The 12,747-nt window shown below is 44.8% G+C and overlaps 1 protein-coding gene across 2 annotated transcripts in view; it reads left to right on the top strand.

The window, feature by feature from the left end:
- The window catches only part of Mknk1 (MAPK interacting serine/threonine kinase 1), a 41,647-nt gene that overhangs the window by 22,167 nt on the left and 6,733 nt on the right, over nt 1-12,747 (top strand). For both annotated transcript variants that reach the window (XM_038332991.1, XM_038332992.1), the window contains exons 5-8: nt 2,515-2,594; nt 4,006-4,079; nt 5,970-6,074; nt 9,315-9,370. In XM_038332991.1, coding sequence (XP_038188919.1) covers nt 2,515-2,594; nt 4,006-4,079; nt 5,970-6,074; nt 9,315-9,370 — 315 coding nt within the window. The remainder of the gene's footprint in view (nt 1-2,514; nt 2,595-4,005; nt 4,080-5,969; nt 6,075-9,314; nt 9,371-12,747) is intronic.

Raw genomic sequence — 12,747 nt, 5'->3', positions numbered from 1 at the left:
TTAACTAGCTCTTACAACTTAAATTAACCCATAATTCTTGTCTATGTTTAGCCACGTGACTTGGCACCTTTTCTCAGTGAGGCATTCTCAGTTTGCTTCCTCTGGGTCTGGCTGGTGACACTCTACTTTTCCTTTTCCCAGAATTCTCCTAGTCTGATCACCCCACCTATACTTCCTGCCTGGCTACTGGCCAATCATTGTTTTATTAAATTATTAAATGAGTGACAAATCTTTACAGTGTACAAAAGGATTATCCCACAGCAGTGGTACACACCTTTAATCTCAGTGCTTGGGAGGCCAAGGCAAGCAAAACATCCTGAGTTCCATCCTGATTTACATAGTAAATGCCAGGTCATCCAGAGCTATATAGAGAGATTCTGTCTAAAAAAACAGAATGAATGAGTAGGTGGGTGGACGAATAGATTGATGGGTGGGTGGATGGATGGGTGGGTGGATGGGTGGATGGATGTGGATGGATGGATGGATGGGTGGGTGGGTGGGTGGATAGATGGATGGATGGATGGATGGATGGATGGATGGATGGATGGATGGGTGGATGGATGGGTGGATAGGTGGATGGGTGGATGAATGAGCAGATGGATGGACAACAGGTCTGTTTCTTCCAGAGTGAGTCACAGGAGGAAAACATGGCCATCTGATCCGTGTTTTCTCTGGAAATTTTAGGTAATTTAAAACAAGCCAGATCTCACAGCATGACTCCCAAGACATGGCATGCTACTGCTTTTCCTTTAAGCATTCACACAGTGACTGCAGAGCTGGGATGAAATGTCCCAACAATCTGGTCCACACTGCCTCTAATTCAAAGTAGTTATCCATGTTCTGCTCCCTGGCTAGTTAGTGGTGAGTTCATTCATTGGTTACCTCCTCAGAGAGAAGTCAGCTGTTGCTGGAAAGCCTGCCTGCTGGAGAGTTGTCTCTTGTAGTGGCATTTCATTTGTATTTTTAATAAATAAAGCTTGCCTGAAGATCAGAGAGTAAAATAGCCCCACTGGTCAGCCTTACAGACCAGGAAGTGGTAACACACACCTTTAATCCCAGTAGCCATACTAGTTTGCCATAAAAAACCGGACGGTGCATGCCTTTAATTCCAGAGGTGCACACCTTTAATACCAGCCCTAAAGAGGATTATAAAATAGGAGGAGACAGCTCTCAGACACCGTCTCATTCTAAGATTCCTGGAGGCAGGATCGCCATTTTGAACTGAGGTTGAGGTAAGAGCAAATGGCTGGCTGTTTTGCTTTTCGGATCTTCAGGTTGAACTCCAATTTCTCCCTTAGTTTTTAGTAATCGTGCTTCAATTCCTGATTGATGAATGTAGTTGAATAGCTCAGAGTAACATGGTTTCTGTTCCCCAGCACTGTACTTTACTGATAGTTCAAAAGATGGGTCCAGAATGATTTCCTAACAGGTGTGACTAACCCAAGTTACAGTTGGATACACATGTTTGTGCTACATCAAAGTAGAATCTTTTGAAGTGTTGAGCTAAGCAGCTAGAAGGAAGGGTCAGAATGTTCCCTTCTGAGCTGTGGAGTGGGACTAGCTCTGTCTGCAGGCTCTGTTTACAATGCTTCAGGGCTCCGGATAGTTCAGAGGGCTTTTCAGAGTCAGCTAGAGCCCACACAAACCTCTACTGAGTGGATTCTTGTGTTCCTGAAGTCAACACTTGCCAAGAAGCTTCGAGTGGAGATGCAGCCAGGCAGCAGGAGCTGCCCACACTATGGGAGGAGAAGCAAAGCCCTTGGTGCTGAAGATTCTGTCTAGGCTGGGCACAAGTGGGCCAGAGAGAGGACTGGGAGAGGACAGAAGATAGACACCTTCCTTATCTTTTTAGCATGGTTGTCAGGGCTGACCAACAGAGAATGTCTAAATTACTTACACAGAGCCTGCCAGAGAGGAAAGTTAGCAGAAGAGGAAGTATTTTCTTCTATCTATAGGAGTTGCAGAGTGGCATCTGAGCAGAGTCTTTGCTTCCTCTCCACCCTGTTGTCCCTCGTCCTTGCCCTTTCTCCATCTCAACACAGTCATGCCTGCCCTTTGAGATTAAGAGTCAGTAGAAAGTGCTGTCTCACTGATTGCTCCAGCCCTCATGTGCAGCCAGGAGCTAGCAGATTCATATTTTACTGATTTTTATTTGTCTCTGTGAGGGCATCAGATGCCCTGGAACTGGAGTTACAGACAGTTGTGAGCTGTCATGTGGGAGCTGAGAATTGAACCTGGGTTCTCTAGGAGAGTAGCCAGTGCTCTTAACCACTGAGCCATCTCTCCAGCCCCAGAGCAGCAGCTCTGTAAGCTGCCACGATAGTGTACATGGCCAGAGACAACTACATGGAAGCCCTAGGGCTGCTGTCCTGCTTCCCGGTGTCACTGAAGGCCGTTCCAGACTCCTGCTGGAGAGTAGATCTGGACTGTGTCTGACCTCGCCTCCTTCCAGGGACTCTAGCTGGGGATCTTGAGGTCAGGTGGTGTACTTGACACTTTCCATTCTTCCCACAGATCATTGAAAAGCAAGCAGGGCACAGTCGGAGTCGAGTATTCCGTGAAGTGGAGACATTGTATCAGTGTCAAGGAAACAAGTGAGTGTGTTATATAGGTGGCCCATTCTCTGGAGAATGCTTGGCCACAGGAGGGATCCCTTCTCACCACCCCCAGCTCTTTCCACACTGCTGTCTCCGCGCCTCCACAAGCTCATGGAACTTCTATATGTCCAGGGCAGAGAAGGGATAGTAGGTCATGGGTAGGAAGATGAGCACCCCCAGTCAGTGTCTATTTGAGGAAGAAATGGGGTTTCATTCTCTTCCAGTGCCTTGGAAGATGGCCCAGCAGAGCAGTGCCTGGTAGCAATCTTTAGGCTGCTTTAACCCCGACACAGTGTTGAAGACTGTTCACTGCTGTTCCATGTTTTCAGTGGCTGCCTTACAGTGCTGAAGGCCGGACCAGCACTCTGCTTGATAACTGGGCCACAGTAACCTTTAGCCCTGTGTTACGCAGCTACAAATGAGTGGTCCTCCCTCTGTGGCTTTAAATCAGGGTCACCTCCAAGATTTGTCCCCCCTCCTTCCTTGGCAGGGTCAGCAGGGAGCCAGTGGCCTGGTATTGATGGCTTTGTTATTAAGCTCGGACGATGGAGGCCGCTGTTGATTTAACTCCAGGCACTACCTCTACAATCTTCTTTCAAATTAGGCCATTTGGCCATCTTATTTGGACGCCTTCACACTAGTAAAAGCCTGGTGTCTCCCCAAGTGGTCAGCATTTTTTTACGAGGGACAGATTTTTATTTTCAGCCCTGCAGCTTCTTAGTTCAGCATTAGAGACTCGACTAGGTTTATTTCGTTCTTCTAAAGGAAAAAGCCCCCAACACTTCCAATATCCAGGCTGGCGACTTCCCCGCTGAGCTACAAGACGACCTTGTTGGCAGAGCAGTGCAATACTCGGGTAGACAGAGAGTGCTCACCGGGGAAGGCCACAAGTGCTACGGTGGCCAGGAACGTGGTGGTTTCATTAAGCAGCGCTTAGCAGTTAGGGTCTAGCGGTGCCCACGTTAGGCCCCAAGTCTATTTGACAGATGTTTCCATTTTCTCCAGGCAATGTAAATACTGCCCCATGATTTATGGGCAAGAGGGAGGGCAAGTAATTATTTGCTGCTTGCCTCCAGGACACACACCTACTATTCAGTGTTATTAGCCGCAATTGCTTCCAGTCGGCTGCAGATTTTATTCAGTTTAATGTGACCAGGACTTTTTATAACTCTACCTAGTGGGTTTTAGGGTTGGGGTTTGACAGCACAGACTTGGCGAAAGCACCAGAGACTAAACATTATGGAAAGATAAGGTGACCTGAATCTTGCTAACACCATTGGCTGCTTCTCAAACATGAGTCCTTAATAAGCATTCTGATTCAAGTTGATTTCTGCCCACCACAGCCACTGTATTGGATATTTATTAGTGGACATTAGCATATAATGCTCCCCCCTTTTCTCTATTTAAGGAACATTTTGGAGCTGATTGAATTCTTTGAAGATGACACACGGTTTTACTTGGTCTTTGAGAAATTGCAAGGAGGTATATCTCATTGAGTATGTGTTTGGACTTTGGATTAAGACCCAGGGTGGTGATCATCCATCATGAATCCCAGAGACTTCTAAAATGAGTCAAGCTAATAAAAAGGATGAAGGACTTAAAAACTGCCCTTGGTTTGGGAGAAGGGAGGCCGGAGGGAAGGATGATAATTAGCATTTTGCAGAGCTTAGAATGTCACCTGTGTGGGCAGTCTATAAATGCCTTTTCATTGTAATAGGAGTCATATATAGACACTGTTAGTGATCAATTTATCAGTCCACTGTTTTGACACTTTCACTATTTAACTAAATTAATTATGAAGTGGAAGCTTTGGCTTCTATTGTAAAGTCTAGAGAGGCTAAACAGAGAAGAGGGCCCCATTGTTTGGAACACAGACTCAGGATACAAGGAGGACAAGAACATGCCACCCTTGAGGCAGAAGGAAGATACCTTTCTGCCACCACACTGCTGTCACTGGAATGTACATTTAAGTGGCTCTTCTGACATAGTGAAAGCAAAAATGACACATTCCCTCCCTTTTGCTCACCCAGCCCTAGGACACATTCACAAGGTGAAGTTACAGGAATGTGCAGAGCTCGGTCAAACACCTCATGGAGGGGCTCTTAGAAACTATCAAAGCTAAACCTAAGTCACACTTCTCAGCCACCATGACCTTGGAAACATCAGCCTTTTCCAAAGGGCATTCTCATCTGTACAATAGAGCTGAGGTAGCACCTACCTCATAGCGCTGCTGAAGACTGACTGAGACAGTGCTTGTGAAATACTTAGCCTTGTGCTGATAGGCACAGAGGGGTCCATAAGTGCTGGCTGCTGGTGTTAGTAAGACAACTGACTGTGCTTAGGGACACCTGAGAAGTATGCAGAATAGTATTCTCTGCCTTGCTGTTTAAATAAATTTAGAAACCAGAGACTTATTCAGCAGGGCAAAAGCCATAATGAATAAGCATGAACCATATTTAGGACCACCTTCAGCCCAGAAATACTGGCATCCAGTAGTAAGTATGGATTACAGGTTAAGAATACTGGGCACAGCTAGGTCTTCTTTAGCCATATCACTTAAGGTGTGGCTCTGCTGAAGCCAGACTGTAGGGTTGGAAGGGTTGTGAGTGGGCTCAAGACTGCTTACCTCCCTGCAGGGGTTGGACCACCAATGGAAGGAAGTGTACACAAACTCTGAGGCTGAATTTACTGGGCAAAAGTCATAGCTTGCTATGCCATCACTTGCCAGTGTGTGAGCTTAGGCAAATTGCTTGACCATTTTTGATATGAAATTGCCCCATTCATAAAATGGGAATAGCTGTTCTGTCCATTTTGTGCATCTGTGTTGAGATAATATGTTTAAGGAGGACTGAACAGTTCTTGGCACATAGTAAATACTTAATAAATGTTAATCATTGCCAACAAAATTAACAATGACATGTAAAGGAGAATTTTAGGAGGAAAAGCAGTTCTGTCTTCTCATATCCCCTCCCCCCAGGGTTTTACTTACACAATGAGCATGGGAATTTCCCTTGGAAGGCCTGTGTTCTCATCTGGATCTGAGTTCAGAGGAAGAGGAGGAAATGTCTCTAAGCCCCCGCACCCCTGTGTGTGTTCACTTTTAGTTCCTTTTGGTTTCAGAAGCCAGATCAACCCCAGTAGCTTTAGTATCTTTTTACCTTGTATATAATTCTTTTTCTGCATCCGAACTCCTCATGGGGGTGATCTGTTTCAGCAGAATTATGCTGGTCCTGCTGTGCCTAGCACCACAGTTGGTGCTAGACATTAAGCAATGAATAAGCCCCATGTCCTTACCTCAACCTTGTGCTGTAAGAAGTTATGCATACCAGAGCCTACAAAGCCATTTTTTCTTGTCCCTCTGCTCCCCGCCAGGCTCCATCCTGGCACACATCCAGAAGCGGAAGCACTTCAATGAGCTAGAAGCCAGCAGAGTGGTGCGGGACGTTGCCACAGCCCTTGACTTCCTGCATACTAAAGGTGATGGAAACCTTTGCCTTGGGTGGGCAAGTTGGGCTGGCAGCCTCTAGGCACCAAGGTAGAGGTCACAGTCTTGGCAGGGGACCTGTCTAGAGGTAGCACAGCTGGTTCCTCAAGATTCAAACTTGTCCACTTAGTAAGGGGAAGTGACATGACTCTAGGGTTTGCTGTGGAAGATGGGAGATGGCAAGACAGAGGTACAGGAAAATAAGGGAGAAGACAACAGATTCCACACTCCCATAGCATGTGTGGGATGGTGCGCCATTGTTCTATGTAAGTGATGTTTCTTATCTTTTTTAAAATTAATTTGTTTTTTTTAATTATGCATGTGTGTCTGTGTGGTGATACATGCAAGTGAGAATTGGTACACTAGGAGGCCAAAGGCATCAGATGCCCCTGGAGCTGGGCTCACAGGTGGTTATGCCTGCTGTGGGTGCTGGGATCCACACTTGGGTCCTCTGGAAGAATGATTAGCACACTTAACCATGGAGCCATCTCTCCAGCCCCTCCTTTTCTTTGCAAATAATGTAAAACTCATAAATGAATGGCCCGCTGCCATGTGAACATTTTAGCATTGTTCCTTTTCTTCTTTTAAAGCATATCTCCTGTATCTCTCTTTCAAGTTGACCTGGTAGGGTATAGGTAGTCTTTTGTATCTGATAATTTAAGATTTTCTGTAGTGAATTAAATCTTTCCACATGTCCATACGTCCATTAGACTATTACATACATTTTTTTTAATGCCACAGAAAACTGAGTTACCCTCTGATAACCCTCTTGTGTTCCTTCAGTGGTCGCACCCACCTGTGGTGTTATGGCAAGGACTAGGAGAGATGATAGTGTCCTCCATGGTGGTTGGCACATTACACTTGTTATGTATTAGATGAATTCATTTATGTAGTTGTGTGTATCTTCTTTGTGTCTTGTGGGCATATGTGTGCACACAGGTTAGGAACTATATCCGTGTATAGCAATGGGATCATTGTGCACAGTTCTTGTCATGTATGTGCATATATACACAGTACATACAGAAGATGCACACAGCTATATACACAAATTCATATATAATAAAGGCTTATAGCAGTGTCGTGTGTGTGGCCTCTGGCACAGAGTAGTCCTTTGTTAGATGTTACTTCTCTTCCTCTACCCTCTCTCACTGGACATAAAGAGTTTTTATTTCTAAAATTACTTTCCTTGAAGTAAAGCTTTGTGCCTGGTTTGGGCAGGGGAATGGAGGTGGAGCAAATTGTTTGTGAGTTAGCACTACTCCCTGCACAGCTGTGCTGTGGGGGCTCAGGCCCAGCTGTGGCATGCCATCCATGCCTTCCACTCTGTGTCTGACATAGAGCACACCCAGGTGTGGCAGGGGAGCAGACATTCAGGTTTATTGGCTCCTCCTGGTTCCTCAGTGGCTGAAAGTGATCTGCAAACTGCTGGTGTCCATTCTGGGGCCCGGCTTTGCACCTGAGCTGAAAATTCCTAGAAGGGGATGTCTGTACTTTGTGCGGCATGATGAATGGAAGGGGTTCTGTTTCTGAAAGCTGGGATGCATGCAGGTAACACCTGCCTGACAAAGATTTACAACTGCTCCCCAAGCTGCCTCTGCAGATTGCAAAACTGGGTCACGCTTTTCACAGGAGCATACCTTGGGGGAGGGGCAAAGGCAGTTTTATTTTTTATTTATTTATTTACAAAAATGCACTAAAGGGAACAGAGGCCAGTGGTGTCTTAGGAGTTCCGAAGTGCTTGTCACCATCTAGTCGGCGCGCTGCCCGTGGACTAGAGGGTGGAGGGGATGAAAAACGATTTCCAGCTGAACTTGGCTGTTTTCTAAATAACTTCATGCCGGAAAGATGAATTGGGCAAGAATGGGTCAGCCACAAAACAAGTTCCCTACTTTTAAATACTGGGCATACTGCATCTTAACCTCTGGGAAATGAACCAGAGCAGCTGGATGGCTGGCGCGTTCACTCAGGCGGGTCCATTATTACAGCCCGGCTCCCTGAGTTCTCGGGCTGAGGCACAGATGGACCACGGGCACCTATTTGGAGAGGAAGGCTCCGTGTGCGACTTGTGATCTTCTGTGGGAGCACTTGCCATAATGGAAAATATACTTCACTTTTAGTGCAGTGAGCAGTAGCCTGACTCAATTTGTGCAGGCTGGCCTGAGTTGCTCTGGGTTCTCATTCAATTAGGTGACTGATGAAGTTACTTTGCTTGCTGGAGCTCAGCTGTTTCTTCTCTATGAAGTGACTTCTGAAGCCTGAGCTTGGCCTGTGATAGGGAATTGGAAGGTTGCCGCAGAAGCTGATCATCCAGGGACTTTGAGTATGGTGGTTCACTTTCCCCTCGCTCTCTATCTTTAGCTGCCTCCCAGGCCTCAGGAGCTGTCTGACTCTTGTTCAGTCTTCCAGGTCTTGTGTCTCAGTGCTGTGTGTGCTGTGGAGGGAAGGAGGGGAGAATTCTGTTTTCTCTGCCAGAAGCATGGCTTCATGTTGACTCTGTTCCTTTCTGTGGCTAGAAGATGGTTTCCCCCAGGTGCCTTCTTATCCATTTTAGCAAAAATTTAACCCCATCATGGGTCAGCCACTGTCTGCAGGCCTCTGCAGGAGGTCTGGCCCAAGCATTGGGGTGTCTGTCTCTGGAGAGCAGCATGCTCTGTCAAAGCTTTGCTGCAGACAGGGCAGCCACGGACATGCCATGCCAAGCAGGTAAGAAGGAACTGTGAGAAGCCTTGGGAGAATCGCAGGCCAACTCTTGGTCCTCTGAGCATCCCAGGAGTCACATTGGAGGAATCTTTTTCTAAAATCAGTTGCACAAGAAGAAATGAGGTAGAGCCATCCAGGCCCCCGAGATACTCTCAAACAAGGCACTAATTATTTCTGCATCACTGCCCCAAGCCTTGCCTTCTGCAGGGCTGTCTGCTGTGCTCGTGTCAGGTGGCACAGAAAGAACTCGCGGTCATCTCTGCAATGGGAAAGTAGGCTGGCTGGGATTCATTTAGCGCTTCTTATCCCTGCCAGACTTCTAAAGCTGCCACTTCAAAAGAACTTGCAGAATCAACTGTACTTTCTGTTTGTGTCTCTGGGTACTGCCTCCTCCTGCAGCTCGTTGATTTTTTAATGTACCATAATTGGGAATTAATCTGCGAACAACAGCATTTGGAAAAAATTAATTGTGTGTGGAATGTTTGATAATTATGTGCATGTGTTAACCCCTTCTTTGCTGTTTGTCACTCCAGGCATTGCTCACCGTGATCTGAAGCCAGAAAATATACTGTGTGAATCTCCAGAAAAGGTACTGAGGACCTGGTTTGGGATGTTACAGTCCACGTTGCTCAGAAATGCCTCTCTGCCTCAATGCAGGGTTGAGAATGTTGTACCTAATATGTAATGTTCCCACATTCCAGCAAGATGTAGCAGCTTACACCTGTAATCCCAGCACTCAGAAGGCTGGGATTACAGGTGCTGTCAGGAGCAGATGTGTCTCATTGTCATGAAAAGTCCTAAGTTCTTAAAACACATTTTAAATGCCATATTCTGAAGGTATCTAAAAGATTTGAAGAATACTTAGCTAACTGAAATGTGTCTATATATCTAGAAAACCTAACATGACTACAAGCTTGACTATTATAGATGATTATCTATTAACCTGTATTTCTTTTTTGTTTGTTTGTTTTGTTTTGTTTTTCGAGACAGAGTTTCTCTGTGGCTTTGGAGCCTGTCCTGGAACTAGCTCTTGTAGACCAGGCTGGCCTCGAACTCACAGAGATCCGTCTGCCTCTGCCTCCCAAGTGCTGGGATTAAAGGCGTGCGCCACCACCGCCCGGCTAACCTGTATTTCTTAATTATACATTATGTTTTCAAATGAGCTGCACAAGCATAATACTTTACTCCAGAGAAGAAATAGACATATAACAAAACTGACCTAAAATGTGTATCAATAAACCAAGATCCATACCAATGCAAAGTATTCATATCTATAGCATATCCCCCTAAAATGTAAACAAACATTTATAAACAATCATTTAGGGAATTTGGGAGTAGTTCTCTCCAAACTGCTTCCTGCTTTTTGTTGGGCAAAGTAATTTTAGGGGGTGTTCATGGCGACCTTTCAGGGGCTCTTGGTCCATCAAACCACATTTGTCTGGAAGGAATCCACATCATCCTCTGTGGAAACAAAAGAACCTCTTTTCCAAAGCAACAAATCCTTAGACCCAAATTTTGAAGTCAAGATACCTTTAAAATATATATGTTGGTTTAGCTTAGCAACCCATACAATGAAATGTCTCTCTGTACTTAGCTCATTCACAATCAAAAATTTAAAGAAAACAATAACAAGCCGGGCGGTGGTGGCGAACGCCTTTAATCCCAGCACTCGGGAGGCAGAGGCAGGCGGATCTCTGTGAGTTCGAGACCAGCCTGGTCTACAAGAGCTAGTTCCAGGATAGGCTTCAAAGCTACAGAGAAACCCTGTCTCGAAAAACCAAAAAAAAAAAAAGAAAAAAAGAAAACAATAACATACTTAATCCAAACTCTCTGCATATATTCCATCTTTACATGGCTTTTTTTTTAATCTATGACTGTCTGTACTCTGTCTCTTTAAAGACTTTGTTTTATTTTTTAAAACCATTTACTTCTTTTTATAACTCTCTATACTCTTTATCTTCTCTCTCCCAAGCCTACATACATTTTGTAAACACACTGTGACCCATTTAGAGGTCTTTTAAATCTGAATTTGTCTTTATTGTGTATCTGTAATCCTTTTCTGACCCGTACCTCTTCTTAAAATGCTAAGTGGCATGGTTAGGACTAAGGCTGCTTTGCTTTTTGACTCTGCCCAATCCAACATGGCGAAGGCATGTTCACTGTCTCTGAGACTGCCGAGTGGGAGCCATCCTCACTACCTCAACTCTGGGAAGCACTGTGAAGCATATAAACCCTTTTTATCTGAGTAAAAGCTAAATCTGCAATGCAGCACACTGTGCAGCCTGGAAATATATCAGTGTATGGGGGGAATCTACCATGCTCTCCTGCCAGTGCATTCCTAACAGACCTGATCTTGCCACCTGCCCAGGCAGGGAGTACTGAGCTGCGGCCATGGTATCAGCTGCTTCCTAAACATCCAGACCCAAAATGAGTAACAGGCATCATCCCCCAAAAAGAACTAGAGCTGTTCCTGTAACTAGCATGAACTAGGAAGCCTTCCCTTAAAGAAACTGCTCAGTTCTTGCCACTAACACTGAATCAGGAAACCTCTTAAAGGAGCCATGCCTCTGCCATCCACCAGCAAACAGAGCAAGAAGCTGTGTAAAACTCTGTTGTGTGTGTCTGTGTGTGTCTGTGTGTGACTAGAATTTTTTTCAAGCTCTCAAGTTTTTAAGTGAATTTAGTTGACCACGTTGGGTACCAATTGTTGGCGGAGACTGCTCATTCATTTCACAACCAGTCTGACTCAAGATAATCACACAGAAACTATATTATTTGTAATACTGTTTGGCCAATAGCTTAAGCATATTTTTAGCTAGCTCTTATATCCTAAACTAACCCATCTTCATTAATCTGTGTATCGTCACATGGCTGAGGCTTACCGGGTAAAGTTCCATCCCGTATCCAGCATCTGTCTCCAGCAGGGCTACCTGGCTTCTCTCTGGCTCCGCCTACCCTCCCTATATATCTCTTTCAGCCTGGCTTACTCTGTTAAGCCATTGGCTGAAAGCAACTTCTTTACTAACCAATGGCAATAAAGCATATTCACAGCATACATCACCTCCCACATCAATACACCTTCATAATGTATCATTATTATGATCATTAATAATAGTTAACATTTCAAATATTCATATTGTGCAAGGCATCTATGCTTATTTAGTGTTTATAAAACACCTTAAGATAGTCGTCCATGGTAAATGGACAAGCCTGGACAAACACTAAGGTAACCTGGCGCTAGAGCTGCATGGGTACTCAGAACTTGTCATTACTGCCTCTGGCTACAAGGTGTTTTCAGCCCCTTTGTTTCATTTGTTCTCTGTGTTTATTGCCCCTTTTACTGTTGAAAAAACTAAATTTTAAGAGAGGCTAAATGTCAGAAGGCATTATCAAGAAATAGAAAAGATAACAAATAATGGGAGAAAATATTTGAAAGTAATTTACCTGATAAAGGTTTAACTCCAAAATATATAAAGGTCTCCTAAAACTCAACAACGGAGTGGCAACTCAATTCTGAAATGTCAAAGGGCTTGAGGAAGTGGACTTTACTCCGAGAAGATTTGCAGGTAACAGCAAGTACATGGAAAAGTGTTCTGCATCCTTAGTCGTTAGTGAAGTGCAGATCAAAGCAACAGACGCCACTATATACCTACTAGGATGGCCATATTTTTATAATAGACAATGATTAATGGTGAGGATGTGGGGAAGTTGAAATCTTCATACATTGCTGGTGCTTTGAAATGTGGCGAATAGTTTGGCAGGCCATCCAAAGGCTAAGCATAGAAACACAGTGTCAGAATGAAGTTCTGATACCTGTTATACAATGTGTCAGTCTTGAAAACGCTTATGCCAGGACTGGAGATACGGCCATGAGAGGGTACTAACCTAGCATGCACAAAGCCTGGGGTCCTATTCCCAGCACTGTTCAAACAACAACAGTAAAAACATTAGGCTAAGTGAAGGGAG

The sequence above is a fragment of the Arvicola amphibius genome, chromosome 6 (genome assembly GCF_903992535.2).
Source record: "Arvicola amphibius chromosome 6, mArvAmp1.2, whole genome shotgun sequence".
NCBI classification, from domain to species: domain Eukaryota; kingdom Metazoa; phylum Chordata; class Mammalia; order Rodentia; family Cricetidae; genus Arvicola; species Arvicola amphibius.
Note: the sequence above shows the minus strand (reverse complement) of the source record. Positions and strands in the feature narration are given on the sequence as shown.